We start from the raw sequence: 12,385 nt of genomic DNA on the forward strand, positions 1-12,385 counted from the left end.
TCTCTAGCTAGTCACACACCCGTCCACAACAGTCTCTCTCTCTCTCTCTCTCTCACACACACACACACACACACACACACACACACACACACAGAGCTGGACTTTGCCATGGCTAATCTCACACAGCATAAATGACGAGCCTAACCATGGTTACGCTCACACAATAAGATCATACAGCCACACACTAAAGCCACATAAAAAGTCCCCATAGTCAAACACCCAACCTCATTGTGCTCAAAACCAAGTCACACAATTTTGTATTCACAGTTGAAGAATTTCAATGAGCACACACCCAATCATAGTTGCACTCAAATTGTCAGTACGGCACATAAAACACCGACTGGGTCACCATGTGACCTTGTGTGCATACTGTTCGCAAGGTGAGAGCATAGGTTGTGGAGACCAGCCAACCTGGGTTCAAGTTCAGGTTCTACCACTTATTAGTTCTTTCACTTTGGGCAAATTATTTAACCTGCCTGAGCCTTAGTTCTAGAAAATGGAGATAATCTCTACCTTGTAAACATGATGTGGGGACGACATAAAATAACCAGACAAGGGACAGCACCTTGTCTGGCCAGATGTGCCCTAGGGATAGGGCTGTGACTGCCATGTATGGCTTTTGTCACCAGAGGGCACCAGGGTTCCAAGATGTCAGTTGGGGGGCTCCGGAAGAAACCCTGCCAGAAGGTCCAGGATTCCCGGGGAGTCTGGAGGCAAGCGCAGACTGGGAAGGTGTGGGGATGGGGATGGGCCTGCACAGATTCTGGAAACCCCAGCAAGGCCTAGGCCAGCCAGGTGTGCTGCTGGGCCAAATGGGTGCCTCGTAGGTAGGACCCTGATCTCACCTAGGAAGGAGGCTAAGCACTTACTATGTACCAGGCCCTCTTCTGTGCCCACTTCACCCATATTTAATCCTCACAACAATACTATGATTGATAGTCACACTGATAGTCTTCCTGTTGAGGAATATTGAGGAAACCGAGGTTCCACTTTACGTGGCTATTAAGTGGAAGACCTGGGATAGGGATGCAGGCAGCCATCGCCCTCCCAGGGACCCCTCCCAACCCCTTCCTGGGGCTCTGCCAGGGCTCCCTGACCCCGGCTGTCTTCCCTGGAGCTCAGCCAGCCCCAACTGACCCTTTTCCCTCTTCCAGCCTGCTCCCTGCCTGCTCCCTGAGCTAGCCCACGGTAAGAGGCTTATCAGACACGTGGGGGAGACTGATAAGGCAGGGCCCCCAGTACAGCCTTATCCATCCTCAGCTGCTGGGAGTTGTGGGGTGCTGCCAGCAGGTGGAGCCCCACCCACTCAGGCTGCCATACACCACCCATGCGCGAGGGGCCCTGTGTCACGCCCCATAATGTCATAACTCCCTATGATGTCATCATTTGTAGTCACATCATGGCTTTGGCCCTCCTTCAAGTCTGAAGGGGTTACTCAGAAAGGAGGAGTGGAGTCAGACAGGAGCCTTACCCAGGCTCCAGGTCAGCAAGCCGGGTTGGGCTGGACTGGGAAGAGGGGGTGGTGTCACAGGATCCTCCCCAGGGTGGATGGCTATTTTTGGTGTTGGCTGCTCCACTTATAGCCACTCCTCCCAATCTAAAGAGGCTCTGGGTCCAGCGGGGGCAGGGGCAGTGGGAGGAATCTCCCGTCCCTCTACAGGGCGGCTCTGGGTGTCAGCCTCTAGCTCTGAATCAGCCCCCTGCTCCCCACAGGGAGGCCCGATCCTGGGGAAGAGGGGGCCTTACATCTCCTCAGCAGTGAGGCAGCGAGGGATCATAGGGATGGCCAGACGGATGCACCGAGTCAGACCCTCTGTGACAGTCAGATATGTCCACTTGCTGACAGTCTGTGCTCACGGCCTCACATCCACACTATCACACGCCAGCAGCCATTCATTCTCACAGCCAAGCCTGTGGCCACACATGGGTCACAGACAGAGACGTGTTGCCCCACATTGGCAGATGACATAGGCACATGGTCTCACATCCCATACAGGAGAGCAGGAACTCCTTTTCTCTCAGGGCTGAGTTCCTAGAAATCAGCACAGTTCCCAGCACAGTGTAGATGTACATTCATACGTGGTGAGTAAGTGGACATGCAATTACACAGGTCATGTGACCGGGGTGGGGAGGGACTGGAGGAAAAGCCGCCAGTCTCCATCCCTCCTCAGGACAGGATGGGATCATCAAGTTGCTTCCAGCACCACCCCCAGCCCCAGCTTCCATGATGGCCACTCCTCAGGCAGTGTCAGTCACTGAAGGGACCTGGGTCATCAGGGCCACCACTCCCTCCCCTCCAGATTCTTTTCCAGTGAATTGGGACACTGGCACTTTGAGAGTTGGATGTTAGGAACATCAGTGGTCTAGACATTAGGTGCCCTGGGCATTAGGGGGCTCTGGGTGCTGGGAACTCTGGGTTTGGGGTTCTCTGCAGTGTTGGGAATTCTGGATTTTGGGAGGTCTAAGGTATTTAGGAATCTGGACATTGAATGTTCTGGACATCAGGGCTGTACCCCAGACAGGCCAAAGTCAATGTTTCCAGTCTGTATGCCTAATTTTACCTGCAGCTGCTGAGGTCCAGCCTGGAACCCTGCTCTGATTCCCGCAATTGGCTCATGCTGCCCCCCCTGGATCAGGGCCAGAGAAAGCACAACAGGATGGCCTGAAGGGCACATGAAGCCCCAGAGACAGCTCTTGGATCTGGAACCAACCTAGCCCGCTCCCTTGCATTGGGACAGGGCAGGGAAGGTGCCAGGCACTGACCACTAGGCTCCAAGTTCAAGGGAGGAAGAATCTGAGAGCAGAGCCCAGGTGGGCTTCTGCAGCTCCTGAGGCTGGGGCTCCGAGCCTGGCCAGGCCCGGCTGTAACTCAAAGCAATGTCCACCTTCCCCCAACGTCTCAGCAGGGTCCCTCAGCACCCCTCCACCAAGGTGGCCAGTGCTGCCAGGTCCTACAATGCCTTCCAGAAGTGGCCCACATCTGCCCTTATCCCTAATCCCACCAGACATACACCTAAGCACACTCCCTGTGGCTCAGCAGAGGCCTTGCTCCTGCAGGCTGATGACGACAAGTGAAACCTGTCAGCACCAGGGGATCTGATGCTGGGCCCAGCCCTCCCAGGAAATTGCACTGCAACTGGAGGCTCCTGAGACACGCCTTAGCCCGCAGTGGGTGGGGCCCAGCTGCTGCCTGTCCTCTTACTGCCCTGCCCCAGGAAGAAGCAAGCCAGGGAGATGTCTGACCCCATCAGTCCTTCTCTCTGTCCTCTGGCCTGATCCCCCTACCCTCCTCACAGTGGCCCAGGCTGGCCATGCCCTTCCCAACCTGTGGACCAGTGGCCCAGGGCGGGGAGCTCACAGGAGGGGATGAAGGCCATCCCAGCTCTGACCTGGACTAGGCCCAAACCTGCTTCCCTTGGGGCCTCATTCTGGTTGGAAAAAAACAGCCGCTTCAGCCCCTGACTCGTGGAGACGATTTTTCAAACCAGAATCTTTCTCACAAGCTTTTCCTCAGGACTCAACTCACTGTGTAGCTGCCTGAAGCCCTTTCTAGATCAAGATGTGTAAAATACACACATCTATAAATCTCTCAATATGTATGCAAATATGATTTGTGTTTTGTCATCTGTCTAGCAAAACCCATGTGAGCAATATCTCCAACTTTCCCAAACACCCCCAGGGAAAATCTCTTTCCCCCACCCCATGGGCTAAAGGGTGAGGCTGCCTCCCTGCCCCCAGATTAATCCCAAATGCTCTTTCTCCCTGATAGAGCCTCAGAGGGCTGAACCCTGAGCACCCCCCCCTCTCTTCTTCCACCCCACCCGACCCCACCACCAGTCGCAGGTTCTGAGAGCCTCCCCAGGGTCTGGCTGTGAGCGTCCTGAACCTCCCTCCCTTCATATGGAGTCCTTAGAGTGAGGTGGCCAGGTCGATCCCAGAAGCTTCACTGACCCTCAGTGCCCTCTTCTCAGGGCCCCTTGACCCCCAGTCTACTGCTTCAAGGGGAAAGGAGGCCATTGTCCCACCCTCCCACTCTTCCTTGTCCCCACTCCACTCCATGGGGGAATCTTCCAACAGCCTCTATCCTGCCTTCCCTGTGTGGTGGCCCTTTTTGACAAGCCCCAGGGGGAGGGAGGGAGGGAGAGACCAGCCACAGACTTTATGTCCTAGCAGGACAGGCGAGCGGGTGGGGCCTGGATCACAGGTGCCCAGCTCCCAGAGTTGCACGCACAAACACACACCACTACACAGAGCTGCTGCAGTGCACACAGTCACTCACAAACACAGATCCACCTACTCAAATCCACAGGGGCAGGGGGGCACAGGAACAACAGACTGCTCGGGAAGAGGCCACACATACACATAAGACACCTGTAATTCGTTCATAGGAGAATATAAATCACAAACATGCTGTACCTGCTAGGTTTGGGGACAGAGTACAAATGAAAATAATCTTGCTGACAAGAATAATGTCTCCAGATCTTCCCAGATCTGATCAAGTCTCTACTGTGAATAGGTTATAAGTTCTGAGTTGGTAGGGCCCTGGAGAAGCCTGGTGGAATGGACTGTGTGTGGCCTGAGAGCACTCCTTGGCAGGAAGTATCTGTGCCTGATACCTGCTATCTTGTTCAGTGCCTCTGATTGTAAATTAATAAAGTGGAATCTCACTTGTCAATTGATCTTGTGCGAGTTTGGCATATGTGAATCAGCATCTTGGAGGCTGACTAGCCCCAGGGAACAAATAAAACTGGTTTCCTGGCCAGACAACAGTGAGGACAGACTCAGGGTGCTGAGAAGAGACTGGTCCCCTTCCCGAGCAGATGCTGGGGGCAACAACTGTTCCCTGACAGCCAGTACTAACCGGCCCTTCTCCTTGAAAGCTGGTGGCTCTCAAGGTAAGCAATTGTGGGAGCCCCTTTCCACCAACTGCCAAGCCTTGCTGCTCAGGGGCAGCCTAGAGCAATGTGTTTTGTCTATTTTACAGGAAGGAAACTGAGGCTCAGCAAAGCTCCCTTCGGCAAAGTCTCCGTTAGCTGGAATTGGAACCCAGGTATGTCTCCCCAGGGAGAGAAGAGGGGGCCCAGGTGGGTGACTGCAGCACTTGTAACACAATGGCCAATGTAGGGTTGGCCAAACCAGTGGTCAAAGGAGGGTCCATGGAGAAAGGGCCCCCAGCCCTCCAGTTCCAAGGAGTAGGACCCAGGCCTTACCCAGCTGTGCCCACAGTCCCTAGCGGCACTGCTCAAAGGGAATGGAATTTGCTCTGACTTCTCTCTAGGGGGAACGCAGGCGCAGAAAGCCGGGGGCCTGGCAGGCTAACTCCAGCTCCAGCCCCCCAAGTGCCCCAGGCGTTCTGGCTTCATTCCAGCCTAGCCCGAAGGGGACATCTGCTTCCTCCAAGGGCCCCAGCTGAAGGGCAGCAAGGCAGGGGCGGAGAAGGGGGCTCCTTTACGGAGCCCACTCCCAGGGGTTCGTGGGGATCAATCATCTGAAAGCAGGAGCAACTTGTAATTTTATTCCCTGGGAGGAGGAGCCTGAGAAGTCGTCGGGGGTGGGGATGAGATGGGGGGGGGCGCAGGGAGGCCAGGGGAGCTGTTCAGAGAGGGGAGGGACTTGGCTAGATCTCCCAAGCCTTCTCCACTCTCCAAACTTTCACCAAACTCTTGGCCCCCGCCTCCCTGAAACCAAAACACAACAAGCTCTGGAGGAGCGGCGAGCGGCGCGGCGGGGCGGGCGGACTCGCGGCGGCACTGAGCCTCAGGAGGCTGATGCAACTTTCCCTTTAAGAAAGCCACCTGGGCGCACCGCGGTGCGGACCCAGCAAGCCTGGGCCGGGGGCTGCAGCATGGTAAGGCGCCTGGGGGAAGGGGGCGCTGCGGCCCGCGCCTCTGTCTGTCCCGCCGTCGGTCTGGGTGTTTGGTGGCTACGCGGGGCTGAGCCCCAGGACCAGCGGGCGGGCGAGCGTGTGTGTGTGTGTGTGTGTGTGTGTGTGTGTGAGATCGCGCATGCATGCGGGCATCTGGGGGTAAGAGTGTGGGTGCACGTACAGGGATGTCTGTCTCGTCGGAAAGGTCGGGGTAGGTGCGCGCGTCTGGGTGTCACCGCTGTCACCAAGGAGCTGAAGCGGGAGGGAACGGCGGCGCGGGGCGGGGGGCGCTCCTGGAGGAGGGGGAGCTGCGTGCCGACGCCGGCTCGGTCCGGGGCTGCGGGAGCGGAGCTGTGCCGGCAGCGCCGGAACCAGAGCTTCTGTCTGAGGCGCCAGTGGGTCTGCGCGCCAGGGGCCTGCGGGCGCCGGGAACCGGTGGGCCGGGTGTCTGCGCCCCTCATGCGGGCTCCTGCTCTCCATCTCCTTGCCGGCCGCTGGCCGGCCAAGCTGCCTATCTGGCCCCTCCAGCCGGCCTGCCTCACTATCTGCCCGCCCACTCGGCGGCCGGTTGAGGGTTCCCGCGCGCCAGCAGGTCCCGGGAAGCCGCGCCAGGGAGTCTCGGTGCCCTCGGGCTGTTGTCCTCGGCTCCTGGCCACGACTTTGGGAAGGGGCTACGGCCGCGTTGTTCTTTGGGGGTTGTAACCCGCGCCCTCCCCAGCCCAACCTTCATTCCCGGTGCGCGTAGGGCGGGCCCAGGCGGCCGCAGGTGAGGGCAGGGGCCTAGCAGCCTGGGGCGCCCACTCCCAGCCGGCGCCCCGCACCCCGCAGCCACGGCCTGCGGGAGCAGGCGGCGGGGCCGGGGCCAGGCGGGAGGGGGGCTTTCTTGGAGGGCCGGGAGGGGCCGGAGCCGGCTCGGGGGCGGGGCAAGGGGGCGGGGACCTGGGCGCCCGGGTACTTTTCCACGGCAGGGACCGGGGGCGGGGCTGCCGCCTCCGCACCAGCTGAGAGGCCCACACGTGGCGGCTGATGTAACGCCCGCCCCCGACACCTCGCACCCCGATTAAGGCGGACGCGCCCCGCTTCGAGGAATCTGGGCGCTCCAGGTGGTGCTACAGCTCCGAAAGCGACCTCGCCTCTTCCTGCCGTTCCAGGGCCTCTTCTCAGCCTGCCGGCCGCTTCTTAAAGGAGCCGCGCCCCCTTTCGGGCCTGTACTCCGCAGGCCACGCCCCCTCCCTGGTCACTCTTAAAGGAGCCGCGTCCCCAGCTCTCTGACAGCTCCCGCACAAAGCCTAGGTCTGCCTTTGCCGAAACAAGCCTGATGCTGCGGCCGCTAGAAGATAAAGGCTGGGGAGCGAGGAGTGGAGAAGGAGAGAAGGACATGAGAGGTTAAAGAACCCCAAAGTGAGGGAGCGTCAGAAGATTGGAGGATAGTGGGTGAGGGGACTGGTTCTAGGAAGGGACTAAAGAGCGACACTGAGCATGCCCAAATGTTTCCAAGGACCGCAGAGAAAACGCCCCCTTACTCGGCCTACACTGCGACTGAGGCTCAGTGCCCAGCTCTGGGGACACAGAAGAGTCACACCTCTGCCCTGGATGATCTCTCCAGCTGGTGGGGAAGGCAGATTGGGACACAAGTAACCATGCTGCAACAGCTACGTGTGAGGAGCATATTAATCAGATGTACACAGCGTGCTTTGGGGGTAACCGGGAGTAGCATTTAAAGATTGACTGCAAGTGGGAGGAGAAAGGAAGGCTTCTTGATGATAATGGCATTGGGACAGGTTTTGAAGACGGGTGGGGTATATACAGATAGATATGGGGACGAGGGTACTCAAGGAAGAGGGAACTGCCTAAGCAAAGGCATGAAGACAAGAACCCTCTGGGGATGCTGAACAGTCCCACGTGGCCACAGGTGGCCACAAGTGGCTGCAGGTAGCCGACCTTGAATCTAGGCAGAACTAGGGCCCTCCGCTACTCTCACAGCCCCTCCACTGCCTCCGTCACAGTGAATGGAGATTATGTTTCCTCCTCTATCTCTCTCCTAAACTGTGAGGTCCTTGAAGGCCAGGAAAGAACCTGTCACCTTTCCATCCCCAGCGAGGACTCCAGGGCTTGGCCCAGACGGACCCTTAAAATTGATTGACCTGACAGTCCTGTTTGGAGGAGAGGAAGACTGAGCAATGAGACAGTAAAGGTGGGCTGGGTCCTATGACTACCCTCTCCCCATCCTCCCTTGGGTGGCTGACAGGCAACTCGAACCCAGCGCATCCTCTCCCCACTCCAAACCTGAAGCATCCCCAGCATTCCTGTCTCTGGGACTAGCACAGGCTTCTTCCTATTATACCAACAGAAACCAGAGACCCCCTCCTTATCCCTCACCCCTTAAGTCCAATTCATCACCAAGTCTCCTACCAAAGTTACGTTCTATATTTTTCTCAAATCTCTGTACCTCTCCCCACCCCAGCATCACCTTCCTGAGCCAAGCCCCCTCATCCCTGGCCTGGCCTATTCCTAATTGATTTCCTCTCTTCCCTCTCCCCTCCCTCCAGTCCTTTCTCCACACTAATCTAGGGTGATGTTTTCAAAATGTACCTTCCACCAATTGCTCCTCCTCACAGTTACAACTCTGCTTTAAAGACTTCAATAGCTGCCATTGCCCTCAAGATAAAGACCAAAACCGAGGCCCCAAAGACCCCGAACCTGCTTATCTATCCACCTCTGTCTGTGGCCACTTTCTCCCTCACTATCTGAGCCTCAGCCTCACAGTCTTTGCACATAGTATTTCATTTGCTTGAATCTCTCTTCCTCTTCTCTGCTCACTGTTGCCGAATCATCCCCCTCTGACTCTTAAACATCACTTCCTCAGGAAAGTCCTCTGTAACTCTCAGACAAGGCCAGGCCCCCCGGTGTAGATTTTCGTCAAGAAGATCTTTCACTTTCACACCCTTTATTGTAGGCTTTAATTGTACACATTTGAGTCACCAGTTTCATTCATTTCCCCACCAGCCTGTAAGCTGCAGGAGGGCAGAGACTGAAGAGTTCTTGGTGCCCAGCACAGATCTGGCCCAGAGCAAGCCCGAAATAAATATTTGCGGAGTAAATGAATTGAATTGTGGCCAGCCCTAAATGCCTGCTGAACAATTTAGGCCATATCCTGTTGGCTGTGGAAAACTGTTGGAGGGAATCAGGGCTTTAGGACTTTGGGAAGATTAATGGATTGGAGGGAAGGAAAAAGTGGAGGACTTGTTGAGTCAAAAATTAAGCACAAACTTCAGAATGTACAAAGGAAGTATGATTAGCCCCGTCTTACAAATTGAGAAAACTGAGGCTCAGAGAGGTTAAGTAACTTGCTTGAAGTCACATACCTAGTGAGTGGCAGAGCCAGTTCCTCCTTCCAGGTCCCAGAGTCCAAGCTCTTTATCACAAGCTAACCTGACTCTGACCCACATGGCACAGATGGAGAGCTTGTCAATAGTGGCCCATATATGGGTTAGGGGTAGGCCTGGTGCCTGGGTAATGTGGATGCCCAACCCCTAGAAGAGGGCCTGGCCTATCGCAGGCATTCAGGTGGTACTTTTTGAATGGATGGATGGGGCCGTTTAACAGAAATGGCAGAAGCAGGAGAAGCAGCAAAGCTTTACACCCAACTCATTGTCCTGGAAGCAGCCCCCAAGCAATCTTTTCTCCACTAATCTGTCAGCACCCTGACCACAAGGGCTGTATTTGCAGTGCTTAGGGATAACACCCTGGAACTTAGGTTCCAGGACGGAGTGTCCTCAGTTTACTCACCTGACCAGAGGGCGTAATGCCCAACCAGTGAGGTGGCTCTTAATAATGCCATCTGCTGTCATTACTATCATCATTGTCATTATTATCATTATTGTCATTATTATCTGTTAGCTGAAGAGGGACAGCTTTGAGGACAGCAAATCTAGAGTTTATAGCTTGGAGGGAGGGGTGTGGTAAGTGAAGACAAGGGTATGATCTTCTAAGGGAGCACACCCCCTGTTCTGACTGCCCACAGAAGACCAAAGCCACGAGCAGGGACCTCTTTAGGGAACAGTGAGAGGCAGGAAGGCCGGCCTGGGTGACTAACCAAAGGGAAATGGTCGCAAGTCACATCCCTACCTGGCTCGGGTCTGGGGAGAAGGTTATGCAGGACACCTGGTGGCCAGGACAAAGGCCTAAGGTAGCCAAGAAGAGCTTCTTCGTCCTCTTTTCTAGCCTTCCAATGACTTCCTGGGCCTGTGGGTGAGAGGTGGCCCTTGAGGTGGCTGTAGGCGGGGCAGAGTGGCACAAAACAGCCTTTGGAGTAGAGGCGACTCCTTGAGAGGACCCAGAGAAGGCCCCAGTCCTTCCTAGGACCAGGCCCTATGGAGGGTGAATGTGCTTGTCCATCTGACCCCGGGTTTTCCTCCCATAAGAGAATCCTTTGAGGCTCCCTGAAGGTTGATTCCACTTCTGTGACCTGTCAAAAACTCCCTCCTCTTCCGTCTGCGTCCATCCAACATTGAACCTGCAGACACCAGCAGCTGCATGGCCGCGCCTCACGTCTGTCTGCCCCTCCCGCTCGCCAGCCCCACCTCGCCTCTCAGAGGCTTCCTACTAGATCTCTCCGGCTGACCTGGCCCCTCATTCCAAGGCCTCAGCCTTACCCATTTCCCTTCAACTCAGTTCCACCAACACTCCCCGCAAGCTGAGCACCGCGCCAGGTGCTGGGCACAGAGGGGTAAATGAAACACATCCAACCCCTCAGGGAACTGGCCAACCAACCCATGGTTGACAGACGTAAGCAAATGAGTTGATAAGGACACTGGTAGAAGTCTGCACAAAACACAAAAGAGGAGACAGTTTGTTCACTGTGGGGTGGGGTGGGGGCAGTGTCAGGAAAAGCTACAGAGGAGAGGCGACACTTAAGCAGGCTCCTAAAGGATTTGTAGAATTGCACCTGGTGAACAGGAGGGAAGGTGTTCGGCAGGGGCCAGCCTGAGCACGGGCATGGCGGCGTTGTGCCTGCACATGCTGTGTTTGGTGTGCCTAGAGCTTCTGGTCCAAGTTAGCGACATAACAACGAGCCCGCTGCCTGGAGCCCAAGCTGAGTGGCACCGGGATAGGGAAGGACCATCCTGGATGCCTGGCTGGGGCGAGGTTGGGGAGCATGTGCTGATCCAAGCTGACTCCCCGTCAGGGAAAAGGTTGAAGCCATTCACATAGATGATGAAGGAATTGGACCCTGTGCCAGTTCTGTGTTCATTTTTTATCTTTTGTAGAATTGGGCATCTGGAGAGTCAAAAATAGACCTTTGCCCATTGGGACAGGAAGTCTGGAGACCAAGGGATCCAGGGGAAGGTTTGGGAGAAGAGTGAGGTAGGAACTGGACTGAGGGTCATCCAGAAATGAGCAGGACAGGAAATGGTCTGGCAGGGGTTGGGCCAGGGTGGGAGGGAAGAGAGGGCCTGCCAGCTGGTGGTCTGGGCCCTGCATTACCTGTTCTGAAGAGCCCTGAGGACCACACATGTCCTGCCCTGCCTTCCTGGGCCAAATCCTCAGCGCATTCTCTGCTCTCTCCACAGCTCTTGAGGCCTGTGTTCTGAAAGGTGCTAGAAACAGAGCCTGTGAGTGTGGTCCGGGACTCCAGAGCCCCTAACCCACCACCACCATGGTAGGAAAAGGTGCCAAAGCGATGCTGGTGAGTACAGGGATCGGACTGCAGGGAGGAGGGGTTCATGAGCACCATCCCCTCTGGGGCCTGCCGTCAGCTGCTGGCCCTGACAGGAGGGCCTAGGAGGCTCCATGGGGCCCCGAGTCTGGCACTGCCAGGGCTCCTGAGTGCTAGGGCTGTCCCAGGTCCAGGTGGGAAGCCCCTCACACAGCAGGTTAGATGCTGCCATGGCTCCGAGCCCATAGCAGTGCGGATTCCACCACAGAGCCCGAAAGCCATGCTAGGAGGCACGAGGCACACTTCCCGCCCTCATCACAAGATACCCTGGAGAGAAGGCTGCAGTCAGTCCTGCTGGGAGGGCTGTCCTGTGGCTGGTACCCAACGCTGTGCTCTGCCTGCCGTGGGGAGCATTCAGCATGTGCTGATCAAGGGGTCCTCAGAGCCTGTCTGATTTTTTTCTTCTTCCACTCTGAAAAGTAACATAGAGCGTTTCATTTCGAATCCTCTCCTGAGGCCTCCTCAGAAAGCCTCCCTCTCCCCCTGCCCCAAGCCACACACTCTCTCAGAGCGCAGGAGAGGTGGTGAGAAGCAGTGGGCAAGAGCAGGGCCAGCTCACTGATGGACGGAACAGGCCAGCCCTGGAATCAGGAACCAGGAAAATACCCCAAGGGCAGTGGTTGTATTCCTCCTCTTGGGATCTTGCCTCAGGAACCAGTGACACTGGGCAGCTGTCAGGGGAGGAAGCCAGTGACTGAGCACGGCCCCTCCCGTGGCTCCTCCCTCCCCCACATGGATTCTTGGGTTGCTGTTCACATTCAGTGAAAGACTAATTGGCCTAGGGTCTCTGCCGAGCCCTC

At 56.4% G+C, this 12,385-nt stretch overlaps 1 protein-coding gene across 8 annotated transcripts in view; it reads left to right on the forward strand.

Annotated features, from left to right (window-relative positions):
- The first annotated feature begins 5,539 nt into the window (after nucleotides 1-5,539).
- SLC6A9 (solute carrier family 6 member 9) overlaps nucleotides 5,540-12,385 on the forward strand; it is a 31,638-nt gene continuing 24,792 nt past the window's right edge. Inside the window, exons 1-3 of one of the 8 annotated variants that reach the window (XM_082364666.1) lie at nucleotides 5,613-5,848; nucleotides 7,964-8,060; nucleotides 11,440-11,555. In XM_082364666.1, the coding sequence (XP_082220792.1) occupies nucleotides 11,526-11,555 (30 nt within the window). In that variant the 5' untranslated portion in view covers nucleotides 5,613-5,848; nucleotides 7,964-8,060; nucleotides 11,440-11,525. Of the gene's footprint in view, nucleotides 5,849-6,006; nucleotides 6,078-6,943; nucleotides 7,525-7,963; nucleotides 8,061-11,439; nucleotides 11,556-12,385 lie in introns of those variants that run through there. The other 7 variants (XM_082364664.1, XM_082364668.1, XM_082364670.1 and 4 more) reach the window with 7 other exon arrangements.

This window comes from Balaenoptera borealis, assembly GCF_965194805.1.
Source record: "Balaenoptera borealis genome assembly, chromosome: 1".
NCBI lineage: Eukaryota > Metazoa > Chordata > Mammalia > Artiodactyla > Balaenopteridae > Balaenoptera > Balaenoptera borealis.